This window comes from Anser brachyrhynchus (assembly GCF_964034855.1).
Source record: "Anser brachyrhynchus genome assembly, chromosome: 20".
Classification (NCBI taxonomy): Eukaryota; Metazoa; Chordata; class Aves; order Anseriformes; family Anatidae; genus Anser; species Anser brachyrhynchus.
In genome coordinates this window covers 3,026,456-3,041,721 of record NC_137713.1, presented here as the reverse complement: position 1 = coordinate 3,041,721, position 15,266 = coordinate 3,026,456, and the positions used below count along the sequence as shown (strand labels likewise).

Sequence of the window (15,266 nt, the reverse complement as noted above, 5' to 3'; positions counted from 1 at the left end):
CCATTCTCTAAGAACTCTGCATCCTAATGAAGCTCTTACGAAGTTCTTTCTGCTGAAAACAGTATTTTGACAGAGACATAAGGGGGTGATACAAGAGGAACAAACTACCATTAGTAGAATCAAGAGCCACAAACAAATATTCTAGCAAAGACTGACAGAGAGAGCTGATAAGTACCCTTTGCTAAAATGAAGAACCAACAAGAAAAAAAAATGCCTCCTGCTTAAAAGTTTCTAAATTTTCTAAGGAAGCCTTAGGACCTTCAAACTTCTTCCATTCTTGCTGCTTCAACCACCTAACCCTCACCTCATTATGAAAAGGTGACTGGAGGTTACGTAGCACTGTATGCAACTCAAGAGTTCTTTTTCTTTTGTCTTTTATAATATGCTGCAATTTTACACATTTAAACCAACACCTTTCATTATTTCAAATATCCATATTTTAAAGGATCTGTGGTTTGTTTTTTTCTCAGGTGTGATAAGCATTTTTTGTATTTTATTTTCATAGTGCCCACTTTACTTGCTTCATCTCTCTTACTGCAATACTCTACCGTCCACTCATTGCTAATCTGGCTTATCGGGAGGTCATCATCGACGTTTGCTGTCTGCAAGCAACTTAGTGCTACTGTAACAAGGGAAGCTATACAGAAAAAAAGAGACCTGCTTTGGAAAGATATTGCAATCACTTTTGCCTGCTGGGAAAATATTTTATTTTTTCAGCTTCTTTGCTACTTAAAAATTAAATGCTCCCTCAAAGGTTAAAGAAAGAAAAAATAAAGACGAGACAAAAAGAAAAGGTGAATGCATTTGCTTGACAATGCTTGATGGTGAATACACATCCACAGTTTAAAAGTGAAATTACGCAGTGCTTCCACCTATGAATCAGCCATGCAGTAAACAAATTGGAAAAAAAATATAATATATCCCAAATTAAGAAGTCTAAACACAGAGTTATTTTTAGTGAGAACAGCAAATGAATTATAGGCATGCTGGGATTGAACTGGGAACTCACCATGGAGCTTTTATGGAAAAACATCCTGCTCCAAACAGGTAAGGTCTTCACGTAAAGGGGAAAAATGCACAGAAATTAGATGAAAACTCAATTACCAACAAGTACACTGTACATCATGCTATTAAGATTTATGCAGAAGGTAAACAAAAGAATTTTTATAACCGTTCATGATGCCCTGGAAGAGATGTAGACCTCTCATGTAACCAGCATGCTGACACTCACAAAGGGAACAAGTGCCCACGTGAACGGTCCCACTGACAACGCAACCACCCACAGAAGCACGAGCTCACAGGGTAGGCTCTCCATGCACGACTGCTGTGACAAACGTAATGCATCAGGTGCAAACAGGTTTTGATGTTATAATTCAAGTTAGACACAGTTTAGTTCTCCTTCCTGAAACCTGCAGACGAATCTGAGGCAAATGCAGTCAAGAGCCTTAAACAGACATTGAAGTCATAATTAATAGACAAAGAAAGTAAATTAGCATCAAGACAAACAACCTTGTGGGTGTTCCCCGTGAACCACTGAAGGCCTGTGTGGGACATTTTTACAAATTTACTGAAAAGAAGTGTGTCCTAAGCGAAAAAGACTACAGGTACAAGGCACTCCTTCTCTTAGGGAAGTTCCCCAGCCCTTTTCCTAGGATAGAAATACGCTATTAAATTAAAAATCTTCAGCAACTGTACAACACAGAAATCTTGTTCCCCCATTTATAAGCTTGCATGGAATGCAGGAAAGAGAACCCTAACTTACTTCAAACGTATTTGATGTTAGAAATCACCTGATTTAGACCTTAACGTTTTTGGCCACTCACTAATTTATCTACACTATTTTTTTGGTTGTTGTTCATGTATTTTGCACACTGTATAGTTCTTGGAGTGGTATCACACCCCATTAATTTTAGTGCATTTTGAATGGAATTTTCCCTTGTTTACACGACAGGCCATAGCCATAGTGACATTTGCATAAAATCTGAAAAGCAGGAGCAGGAGGTAAATTTAGAGCTACTCACATGCTCACGGCTTCTTTGATTCTCATTTGGGATGTAACGTTATCCACAAAATTACTGAATAATTGATTTTGTAAATGCCAATGTGTCATTTTTCTTTTCATGCTCTGACTCAGGGATAAATTCTGGCTAGTTGAAACAAGTAAAAGTATTTTCAGGCAATCAACTAAACAGAGAAGGTCTGTCATTGAGAGATATATAAAGCCATAAGCCTACACAAAAGTACACCAGCACAAAAAAAAATAAATAATAATTCTAGAAACTAAATTTGCCACGAGAGCAACATCAACGAATGCAGAATCCTCTTAGAAAAAAAATAGGTGAAGGTAGAAAACTAAGACATATATTCTTCTACATCCAAAGATATAAAAATCTAATAAAAATTAGAATAGTGTGGGAAAAAACCCATCCTCCTTCCTTCCCGCTTTTTTATTAGTAATATTGGTCAAAAACCAATTTGAAGATCTTTAAAACTCTGTGTAACAGACTACCTTTTAAATGTTTGTATTTAAATAAATGCTTGGTTACCACTTTAGGGGAGAGAGCTCATTTGGTGGAACCGTCTGCCTTTCTGGATGCAATGTATCATATTTGAATAGTGATAAAAGCCAATTAAATTGCATGCACTGGATGAATTGCATGTAGTGTATGAACTGTAGGATGTCCTATAAAGTCAATATTCAGTCCCTAACTGAGTTGAAGGCCATTCTAATAGCTCAACATAAGATTACCACAGCACTACTACACCATTTAAATATTTAATGGAAAGCGAAGATTTTTGCATAATCCATAGCCAATGCAATTTAAAACCTAGAACCGATCTTGTGTACATTTGAAGAGTCACTGGAGAGTGGTCAAATCTGACTGGGAGCTTGGAGTTTCTAAATTATGATCCTGGACGTTTGGCAAGTCATTTTTTTTCTGCCTGCCTCAGTTTCTCTGTCTGCAAAAAGCAGGCAAATGATGTTTCCATGAGCTCATCAGAACAGTTGAGAAGGTAACAGTCTTTGTATTTAGCTCACCATGCAGTGTTGACCCAATTACATTTTCAAATCAACAAATTCCTCTAGTTTAAATACAAATTGACTTAGGTGGATACACAGACTTCCATGAAGGGTGTTTTCTTGTGTTTTTCTTTGGTTTTAGTTTTGGTTTGGTTTGGTTTTTGTTTTGTTGCTGTTGTTTTTACATAGATTCAAAATCTTGTGTTAAAAAGAAAAAGTAATTACACTTCAAAAGTCTAAGGTATCGTCTTAATAATTAGCTGTAAGTTTTAAAGACAGAATATAGCTTTTTTTTATGTTCATGAGATCCAATTTCTTTTAAAATGACCATTTTTTTCCTATGATATTTGTTTAAGCACTTTTTTTCAGTATTTCCTCCATACAGTACGGATGGTATGTTAATGGACGGTCTGGGGGGGGAGGAGAGAGAGTACAAATTACAGGATAACCCAACCTTGAAAAGACAGCACCAGATGGCTACGCTCGGTGACAGTAACAGAGCAATGCCAAAGCAAAAAACTCACTGAGGTTCTCTGTTCTCATAGCTAGTGGGGACTTCTAAAGGAAAATTATTAAATGAAGATGATTTATGGTTCAAAATTTCAATAGCATTTTCTTAGTTTGTTTTCTGATTTGAGTTTTATCAAATTCAAAACTGAAATATTGTTTAATAAAAACTTGCAACTATTTAAGCCTTGAATATACTGTGCACTCACTCTGATCCTCATTGCTATCATGTTGCCATCTGAAGTGAGAATCCTTCCATGAACACTGACATTTGAACAATATTTAGTGCAAATGGCCGTATTTTGTATCAATTGCAAATCATTACACTAGGTGCTTTATTACCAAATGTTTTTTATAAAAGCTTAAGGTGGCACAAAACACATCTCTGGAATGTGCTTGAAAGAGAGTGTCTGGCTGCAGCATGCAGGCAAGCTGACCTATTTTACTGAATTCTTTAGCTTTACTTTTAATATTTTCTTGACTTTTTTAGTTATCGTTGCCTACTTAAATGTATTACAACATCATCACTTTGCACTCCTTATTTTTGTTTGCCTCAGTAGTAGAACCTGGGCTCAATGAAGCTCTTAGTCAAAATAAAACAAATGGGTATCAGTGATGTATGATACATGTAATATAAGCAATCAGAAGCAGTAAAATGAAAGTATCTCGGCCTGCTGCAACATCAGCCACTTCGCATATTCTTCTCCTCACTGGGGGTGGAATGAGGTATGAAAATGGGGAATGGGATGAAGAATGGATGAAGTTCCGTGCTTTAAAACTCACTATTTTTTGGATGGAAAAAAAAAAAAAAGGTTTGTTTCTTTTCCTGCAAGGTGCATTGGATATCTCTGTTTTGGTAAGACCCAACTAATGCAGGTCACATCCTGGCATTTCACTAGATCTATAATGAATTAGAGAATAAAGTATGATACAAATACAATGATCATACCCCTTGAGATAGTTAAAACAAATGCTGCTGTCAGAGAAGACAACTTTTAAAACAGTTTTTCGTTTTGTGCAATGACTCTATCTTTTATTTCCCTCCTTTCTATTACAGTCCATCTGTGTCCCCCCATTCTTACAAACTGGAAACAAACTACAACTCATTCCACAAACACAAGGCAAGCTTATAAAGCTATTGCAAAGCACAAAGCTGTCTTCTAACATATTCTAATACACTGCCTTTTATAGACAAGCATGAGATGGATCATACAGTTCCTCCCCTTTCAAATCTATAAGCTCTTTGTTAAACGAGCAATGAATTAACCCATTCACCAGACTTGAGAAGGAATTCAGCATTACTATTAAAATTTTGAAAGGGAAACTGAGGCACAGATCTATAAAGACTTATTAAATGTAGCTCTTTTACTTTCTTACAACCCCCTAATCTTTAAAACATAAGCTGCTTCCTCCCTCATTAGTGCTAGAGCCCCTTTGGGAAAGCCTATCTGCTCCTCAGAAAGTGCTGACAGTACAGACTACAGGAAAGTGAGTCAATGGGATGACAAAATATAGGGACCAAAATGAAGTGCTTCATGAAGGTGGGGAAATTACAATGAGAGACTGGGAAAAGCAAGGGAAGAAAAAGAGGGCAGGGAACTAGGAAGCACTGGTGACAGGCAAGAAGGGAGGTAATGCTCTGAGATGCCTGGTGCTGAGAATGTAAATTGTATTCGGAATAAGGGAGTTTAATGAGTGATCAGAAAATGTTCCCAAACCCACAAGTTTACATGAGAAAAAAAAGCATCTGTGATGAACAGCACAGCAATGACACGACTCCAGATTCTGGCCTTTCATTCCCATAGGGCTACTGCAAACACTTTTAAAAAATTTACTGCCGTTCCACTTGTCAAGAAAAATGACATGCTTTGCAGCTCTGCTTGAGCAAATACTATTAAGAGCAATGATCCCTCCTTTTTACCTGAAAAATATTTTGCTGTCTTGGATACTGGCAAAACAAAACCCAACATGACTTTTTGGTTAATAAAAACTGCAAAACTTAATTAAAATGTCTAGTATTAAAGCAGCTTTTCAGATGCTAAAAGCAAATAGAATGGACAAATCCAGAAGTGGTAAGTACATGATATTCTTTTAGTCTTGCTTAATTCTTTCAAAGCAGCAACAGAAAAGGAAACGGCTTTAAGGGCCACCAAACAGTGACTGTAAAACCCAACCGACTGCAAGTCCGTCTCCTTTTCTGATCGCTGCACAATCACAAGGTTAAGCAGCTGCTTCCAAAGAAGAGCCTTGTTTCCTTGGAGCAGTGCTTAAAGGTGCTGACCACGTAGGTGTAAATACATCTGTCTGTTGCCATTTGCAGTAATACATGCCTCCTACACTTCTCAGAGTGAGGCAGATGGTCCCTGTCCTGTCTAAATATTACACTGTACAGACTTACATTGCTATGTGTTTCCAGAAATATGAGGGCAGATGTTAAATATGTTAAACACACGCTTTGCCCCCTGGAGGTTTAAGTTAAGGCTGCTGTCTCAATTTGGTCATTTTAGGCATGCCAGGCTTCTTGGATCCGAGGCATTCCTCTTAAATCCCTGCCTTATAAATACAGCTTTTCATGTTAATTTTGTGTACTTTCATCAAATATTTTGGATGCAGAACAAATGAAGGAAGCTCTCAGCTTAGCATTACACATCTACACAGGCTTCACTGAAAATTATGATCCTCATTCATAAAAACTCTATTTACACAGCAGGGTATTTCCCATGACTGTTTTTTCCTCCCCTTATGTAAGCCTCACTGAGTATTCTAAATTTAATTAATTTTAAAAATTACACAAAATAATAGGACACAGTTTCTGAGTGGTAAAATTTAGTCAGAGAAAACTAGGAATGTGAACAATGTCTGAATATGCTTGAGACAAATTGGAATAAAATATTAAACCCAAAATGCAGATTTATTACATTCACAATGGTCATAGTAAAGTTTGCTGGTATCACCACTGCATTAAAGAAGCAGTTCTGTAAAGACAGCTACATGAGTTACTACTGTAAACTAAGTAACTCAAAACCTGCAGTGGTGTTTTTTTATTTTTATTTTTTTTTAAATCACCACCCTTCACCACTTCTATCACAATGCCTTCCCCTTATAAACCATCAGATGGCTTTCTATTTTGTTTTTTTCTATTTATTTTTCTATTTATTTTTTCTATTTTGATGTCTCATCCCACCTAGTTCTAAGTTCCTATTCTGTTTCTGTGAGTCTGCATTTCTGTTCCTCTCTGACTGTAATCTTCAGGAAATCTTTTTGTTATTTTCCTCTTTCTGTAACTTGCTACTTATTTCCATGAACACCAACCTTTCTCTGAACCTAGCTCGCCTCCCGTCTTCATCCAAAATCACACCCTTTTTTACTTTCAAAATGCATCTGACTGCTAACACACTTCCCTTGCCTGTGTTTAAACTGTAAGCAGAAAAAAAAATGCAAATATAAGCAATTGAAATGTATGTGTGGAAGAAATAAATCACAGCATTACCCTTGTACTATTTCTTTACCAAGTCCCATTTACGATTATCTGTGAAGTTCAGGAACTGCAGACAGCCTCTTTCCTTTGGGCAACTGAGTGTTTGCAGCTCACGATTTGGTTCTAAAAGCCTACTGTTCACAGCGGTGAGAGCAGGACTGGATTGTTAGATAGACATATAAACATGTACATACGTGCATACATATGTAAGCTTTAGAACCTCATCATGCATGCTTAGAGCACTAAACAAACAGTAACAGACTTAACAGAATGCTCTGAACACTCAAACACAGAATACTGGAATTACTCAGGGAGAGAGGAAATATCCATGAGCTCTCTTCTGAAAAATATTTCCCAGGTCATGAAACACAAGGTAAAATTCACCTCACTACTGGTGTTTGAGCAAGAAACCAAGGAACAATTGAAACAAGACAGTGCCAGGACCCATTTGCCAAGATGCAGGGAAATGTCAACTTGTAGGACTCTCAGTTGTCGAGAGAGTCAAACAAGACAAACTTGATCTATTTTTCTAAAAAACATAAAAGCAGTCTGTAAATTAATGCATGAATCAAATCAGACTTTCAAATCAGACTGTATCAGAATATATTCAGGGATTTGAACTACCAAAAACTGAGAAGAGGAAAAAAAAAATCACCTACTAGCTTTATGTATCAATTGCAAAAACTTAAGATTTGAAATTTAGCAAAAGAAAAATATCAACTGTTCAACAGCGTGAATTAACTTGAAAATTGCTATAGTTTATGAAACGCACAGGATCGTCTTTGTAATTATAATGTATATATATTGTATATATTCAGTAGAGCTTTTCATAACAAGCATTCTGAAGTGCTTTATCATGGCACATCAAGAAGTAGCAAAGTGTGACTGGCTCTGGAGTGCAAGTCCACACATCAATTTCATAGTACAGAACGGTCACTTCAGAAGAAAAATAAGGTCAAGAAAACATCAGGATTAAGTTTTCTCTTTATACTCAGCCTGGCTTACTGTCTTTCAATTTCTGATAGTCAAAAATCATCTCTGGTTGAGAAGGTTGGAAATCAAAGTAAACAAAACAAAACAAAACAAAAAAGTAAAACCATAACTTATTCTGATTGAATACAGCTCTGCTTTTGTTTCATACCAATTCCTGGTGTGAAACTTCTGATGGCAGCGTACGGCGTTTCCCATATGACAGACTGCAAGAAAATGACCCATCCAAAAGAATACTCCTGAATTCTTACAGATCTGTTTTCAGGTTTTGTTTGCTTATCTGATGCTGGTTTTCTTTTCTTATGTAACCCCCCCCCAACTATTCTGTTACCACTAGAATAAAAAATAAAAGGAATAAAACTAGGTATAACTAGAAGGAAATTATTTTCATATAAACTACAAATAACAAGGTTAAGAAGGGTTTGTACACATACACTTACCCTGTGCGTTTGGTGATGGTCCCTAATGTCATTGGCTGCTTGATTTGAGCAAGAGGCAACACCACAGTCAAACTTGGAAGAGGCAGGAGTCGAGGGTTCCCAGGATTATTGTTTGTGAAGTTATTGTAAGTGTCTTGGCTGTTCAATTTACCTTGATGGGATACAGATGTAATAAAATGTATTAGTGGATTTTTTTTCTTCATTTATAAATTCTAACAAGTGCCTGAAATAAGCCATTGCCAAAAAAAAAAAAAAAAAAAGGAAATAATGAGCTCCCACTGTAAACAAAAGCAAATCTAAAAAAGTCATCTTCATTTCAGGAAAAAAATACATGACGACAATGGAAGCAGCAAACCTTTATTTATATACAGGGAATAAGGTCCCCTTCCACAGAAAGGAAATTATTCATGCCGCTGCTGCTTGCCCAGCAGTTTTGTTCACCAAAAAGTTTTAGAGTTTGGTTTGAAGAACAGGCTCTGGATTCCAATTCTCTGACAAAAAAAAAAAAAAAAAAAAAAAAGAATATTCTGGAAGGGAACTATTTTCCTAAAGTACCTCATACTGTGGTGGTAATTGAAAGTTCTGAAAAGGTCGCTCTTGTTGTCTCTATGGATAAAGGCACACATAATAGTAATCTGCTGAACTAAGAAAGAAAGAAAATACCACGAGTAACTACATAAAATAAAGCCATACGAAGCATCACGTAAAAATCAAGAAAGTATTGCAAAAGTAACAAACTTGACATTCATTTAAAAAAGAGGAATAAAACAAAATATAGGTATTGAAAAAGAGAAGGGGAAAACATAACAAAAAAATCCCAACAACCCTAAATTTAGCTTGTTTCAAAGAGGGCTGTGCTGGATATACGCCCAGTTTAGATACGCTTTCCTACTTTCTGTATCATTCTGTAGTCACAACCTTTCATTCTTCAGTTAGAAAAGGAAACTAGCTACAAATTTCATGGACAGTAAAGAAAGAAATGTGAGGAAACCAAAGAAAGAAGTTAAACAAAAAAGGGGCCAGTCTGTTTATAGCAGAATCAAAAGTACTTTAAATAGACAAGCAACCATGAATTAAAAGGTTTAGATCATTAACTTGTTTTTCTGTGTTCCTATAATGCTGTGAAATGCTGGCTTTGTTCTTAATCAAAAGGGAGCCATATTGGGAATTAGGTTCCTAAACAACTGATGCATTCTACATAGATATTATACAAATCCCAGGCCAAATCCATACAATCTGACTGAAGAGCAGCCACCTTTTTTCAAGGAAGAAAAACAGCACAGAAGAGGGTTTCTCACAGGAAGCTGCCTGAAAAGCTTTAATGGTACTTCAGATGGATTGAAAATAGGAAAAGGAAGGCGGAAAAATCTTAATGAATGTCTCATCATCCTAAAGACACTCAATGCTTCCTTTACCCTTCTTTCAATACTATGTAACTGTAAGCTTAGGGTTTTTATTTGTTTTTCTACAAAGTCCATAGACCTCTGCATCTTAAAAAAGCACAATAACAAAAATGATGAAATTACAAAGTGTATTTTGTGTTAAGTATCTGCCCTGAGCATTGGTCAATACATTTTAGGAGAAATAGCAAGGCTTTAATGAATAACAAGCCGACTGAAGTCTCAGAGAGCAGATTTCATTAATAGCAATTTTCCTGGACCAACTTGGAATAAAAAGGAACAGGAAAGGGGAAAAAAAAAAACACTCAGTTTTAAATTAAGACTGAGATGCAATTAATTTTTTTAAAGATTAGTTTCATAATGCATTCTTGGTTCTTGTAGAAAAGAGTACGAATGGTTAGCTGCTTTATTGTCTAATTAGTTACTGTTGCATGTAATCAAGGCCTCTCTCGAAGTGTTTCTCTCCCCTGTAATCACCATAAGCAACTGCAAGCAACACAGCACACAGAGAGCCCATCTACAGCCGGGGCTCCAAACGTCTGTAATTTTTCTTGTACTTGTTATAACGACTAATTACTACTGAACCGAGTGACTGTGTCGGCACAGTCTTCCCTCTCACCCTAAGGCGCAGTTAATTACCCCGTGCCCTCTGCTCCCCACATCGTGCAGTTTTCCATATGCAGAATTGCCAGTTGATTCAATAGGGTATTTGCACGCAGCAAAGTGAGGCATTTACAGGCGTCCTTCCTACACGAGGATGGGTTTATTTCCACACAAGCTGATGAATGCCAAGGTAGTTGAGGATACTCAGAAAACGTCAGGATTAAGTTTAAATTCCTAAATTTAAAAACTTAAGAGTTTTTAAAAATACAAATTGTAGTAATAACATCCTACACATTTATAGGCTCACACATGAGAAAACAAAGTAAAAGAGGAAAAAAAAAAAAAAAAAAGAACTATGAAAGCATCCAGAGAGAACTGAAAATGTGTAAAAGGTACTGAATGGGAACAAAATGTAAAATTCTTCAAAGGAATGAACATTCCGAGTTCAAGCAAGTCAGGTTTAAATGCATAGCTTAATCTGATGTTTACAGACTTCAGTAAGAAAATCAATTAAAGCAGAGCTCATAATGCTCAGCACTTCACAGAACAAACATGATAAAAAATAAATTCAGCGATGACAAATGGAAAAACTGCAAATACCTAACTATTAGTAACTATTAACTATTGCTTGCCAATCCATGATTTCTGCAGCAACATTTAGTTGCCTAATTGCAAATAAATGTAATTAACAGTGATACAAATCAAAAATTCAAAGTTGGAATGCTACAGAAAGGAGAGAAACTATTTCTGACAGCAAAGTCAGATTTTTTGAAAATCTGACTGCAATGATATTAAGATGGAACAGAAACACAGAAAGAAGGTTAAAGAAAGTCAGACTTAACAGAAAAAGTAAAAATAATGTGCTTTTATTTTCACTGAATTATTTTTAGCTATTTTTATGATGGAAATGTTCTGTGCTGTTACATCTTCATTGTATGTTGCCTCAGACCTATCAGATACATCCTTGTCTTCTGAACTGCATAGCCTTGGGGATCCAGTAAATGCACTCTATGACTAGGACTGTTATTTTACTGAACATTCAGCAGAAGCCATGTTGGAGTCTGAACATTGGAGCAAAACAGTGTCACATATTGTATTTAATTAGTCCTTTAAAAATCCCATCATTTTATATTGTGCTATTGTACCCATCCTGAAATTCACTAAAGCCACCCTCCGTTCCTGCGGCCCTCAGAAGCGGGAAACCTGTCCTGCAGTAAATGGGAGTTCTGTGTGCGCAGGACTGCAGGATCAGGCCAGAAGAGCACAAAGAATGCAGTCAAGCATCAACATTATTTCTACAGTTCAAGCAGTTGTTGATTCACTGTCAAAGGAGACAGCAAATAAACTGAAGTCCTTTAGAAATATCAAATATTTTTCATAGAGCAGAATCCTGTACTGAAATTACCTTGCCACATGTGGACAGTATACTAATTCTTATAAGGAAACGTGTTTATTAGTAAAGAATAAAGGCCCAGAATTATAACTTCAATGGATTAGCTTCATTCAGCACTGACAATTTAACTTTAAACGCTAACTTGGTTGTATACTGCAAGTTAAACATAAATCCCACCATATTGACTATGCAAGGAATACTTTCTATTCCAAGTGATATGGATAAAATTAAACACCAGCAGCACAGCTTCATGGCAAACGTACCCTCACAAGAATCAGCGAGAACGTTTTCAGCAGAGCATGCGTAGCAACGAGGACCTTTCCTTGGTAATCGGCCAGACCATGATATTAGCAGCCCTGAGGACACCAAGGCGAGTCCTTTTGGTCAAGCACTTGTCTTTCCAGAAGCTGCCATGAAAGAGGTTTTCAGACGGCAATTCAATAGCTGTGCAAGGAATACATCACAGCCAGTTCAGGCTAAGGTTTATTTTCCCCATTTACAAGCACTTGCCTATACTCCCTCGCAGCTTGGGCCACAGCTCAGAACGCCACAAGAAAGAAGCGCTTGCACGATTTACACTCAAATATTACAGACTTAAGGTCACAATTCTGATCATAGCTAAACCCAAATCTAAAACTCCTACAGTAAATCCTAATTCAGCCTTTTAGACATCCAGTGCAAAAAATACGTCTCAACTTAAGCTATTGGCAAATGTCTTATTAATTTTACTAAGGGATTGGCAGGCAGAGATCAAGCACACAACTTGCAAAGAGCTGAGGATGTTGTGGCTCTGGTATCTGAAAGCAGAGATTTATTTACAAGTGCAGCATTAGACTGGATAAACTTTGCCTGCTGAGGCACGGAAAACAGAATCAATGAGCTCCGTCCTCGTACCTGTTTGCTGAAAGCACGCAGCGAATACACCATCCCTCCAGAACCTGAGGCACGCTTTTCCAGATATTTTATTCCACAAATACTCAAAGGGAAAATGGATTAACTTGAGGACAGAAGTGAAGAAAGCAAACAACAATGGGCTTTGTTGTTGCAGGCAGGGCGCAGGCGGCCCTGTCAGCCGCGCGGGGCTGTATTCCCCAGCCAGCCATCATTAACAGGCTCACTTCCACCAGCAAAAAAAGGGAGGCCTGAAAGTGCCGGACAAAAGAAATCCCAGCAGACAGAGAAAAAACAAATTAAAAGCACCATTATAAAACACAGATGCTCTAAGGAAAATAAACTTCACAAGATTTACTGGTTTGTGACAAAGCTGGACATCTGTGGAAAAGACATCAGTGGGAGCTCCCAGGTAAGGCCTTGCCCGGCACAAGGCCTCGCCGCCGCGCCTCGGCCTGGTGCCTCTGCCCTCACGGCACCGCGACCGATGTGAAGGGACACCAAGCATCCCTGGCCACCTCCGAGGTGCCCTCACCACCACAGTATTTGGTTGTTGACAGCTCCAGCTTTTCTTTAGGATTACGGGGGAGTGTTATTACCCCAACCGTTGTTAAACTGTAATATACTCTGAAGGCGTGAGTGTGAGATTTAAACGCATCAAATCACACGTTTCTAAGTTTTAGAAGTGTTTTTTTGGATATGAAACTAAAGCTACACTTCAGAGTAAACATGCTAGACTTACTAGTTTTAGACTTACTAACGTTTTAGCATTCAATCAACTGAAAGAAATTAATGCAGTAAACTCCTCTGATCAACTAAGAGCCTGGGTGAATTCAGGCCGGATTTGAAATCAGTCAGCAATTCAACAGAGCACTTTGGGATACTGCTATCAGAGATGGTCTTTTAGGTGAGAGGAGGAGAAACATCCCAATTTTTGCAGCTATTGATGACATAAATACATCAAAAAGCAGCACGGCAGGTACCTATGGCTCCGGCAGCACGCAAGCAGCAGTGTGAAGACACTTCACTGATTCCTGAAAGAACTGCGTTGATGGAGCTGCACTGCCAGCTCTGCCCTGGTCTTCAGTTCATGGTGCCACACTAATGTGACCAAATTACTAAAAAGTATTCAAACCCAGCTCGAATACATCTGTACCACAGCCCTGCACACGGGCAGGAGCATCAGCCAATTTGGTGGAAAGGTTTCATTCATAATTCAGCTTAAAACCAAAGCTATACTCCCTAACACGTAAGGGATGCAAACAGCAACTTATCACCAAACTGAAATTAAATAAATTTACCCACTAAATTTCCCCTGGCAGTTTCAACTGTACTTTTCTTCCTTCCAGTGTTGTGAGATACCCCTGCATGCTGAACTTTCACCCTGTTACTAAGCAAGGCAAACAGGACTTGGCCCAGACAGAGTTTTCTGGTAGGAAAATAATGATCAGAAGCATTTTAGTTTCTCTATACACTTTACATGAAAAACTAAAGTGGTATTGAGCACCTCTCAGCTGCATAGTAAAATGATTCTGTGTTGATTTTTTTTGTTTCTTTTCTTCCATTACTCCAATACAAAAAGCTCAGTAATGCAATGTCATTAAAATTCAAAACCCACTTGATGAGCTTTTGTATCTTACAGTCTTAACAGACTACATTTCAAAGCGTACCACGTAGACTAATGACATTAGCACTACATATAAACATCTTTAATTTGGTAAATAAAAATGCAGTAACTTGAGGCTATGCAATCTTGTGCAAACCGAGTTCTAAGAAAACAAGCAGTGCTTGGCCGTTACTTCTGTTTAAGTGCAACACTGACGATTCCTCAACTAAACATTCACTGATCATATAATGCAAGGGAAATAAAATCCTTTCTAACTGGCAAACAGAAAATGGCAGGAAAAACAAAAGTGCCGTGTATGTGGTAGTTTATTTTGCTTTGCTTTTGATTCAATACAAGAAGTTTCACGGATGAGAATGGAAAGCTTCCCAGCTACAGTTCCAAGACTTTCACCCTCCTTTCTGACCTTTTCTCAGACATGTTCCAGTATAATCTGTAATCTACTACAGTCGGAAGAGGAAACAGCAGCGCCCTGGTGAGAAACGCTGCCTTGTGACCTGCATAGAGAACCCTGCGGAAGCAATGCTGGCGTGCAGACGTCGTTTGGAAGAGCCTGACAGACAAACCCAACAGTGTCCAGAGAGGCACGCTCAGAGGCAGCACTAGTTACTGCCCAAGTGGGTTTCTTCTTTAACATTTTGTTCCGTTCAGTCGAACGCATTTTTACACATTCTCCCAGAAGAAGTCGGGAAGCTTTAATTATTTTACTTATCAATCACTTCCAAATCAAAGTTACATTGCAATTTCCTTGAATTGTATCCTACCAAAATTAGCTTCATTTCACACCCATATCGCCAATATTTCAAACACAATTAAACCCATTAAAGAATGAATACTATGTATTAGCTACAGCATGTATGCACACAGGATTTAGCTACTTAGAGCAAATTTTTCTCTCAGCTAAACTGGTGCAAGTCC

The 15,266-nt window shown here is 37.7% G+C and overlaps 1 protein-coding gene across 17 annotated transcripts in view; it reads right to left on the bottom strand.

The window, feature by feature from the left end:
* BCAS3 (BCAS3 microtubule associated cell migration factor) overlaps positions 1-15,266 on the bottom strand; it is a 357,411-nt gene that overhangs the window by 218,926 nt on the left and 123,219 nt on the right. For 13 of the 17 annotated variants that reach the window (XR_013941294.1, XM_080563583.1, XM_080563582.1 and 10 more), the window contains 2 exons: positions 8,438-8,588; positions 1,010-1,054 (listed from right to left, as the gene is read on the bottom strand). Coding sequence is in view for 16 of the 17 variants with exons in the window: in XM_080563583.1 (XP_080419709.1) it covers positions 1,010-1,054; positions 8,438-8,588 (196 nt within the window). In the remaining variant the exon portion in view is untranslated. The remainder of the gene's footprint in view (positions 1-1,009; positions 1,055-8,437; positions 8,589-15,266) is intronic. The other 4 variants (XM_080563570.1, XM_080563578.1, XM_080563581.1 and 1 more) reach the window with 1 other exon arrangement.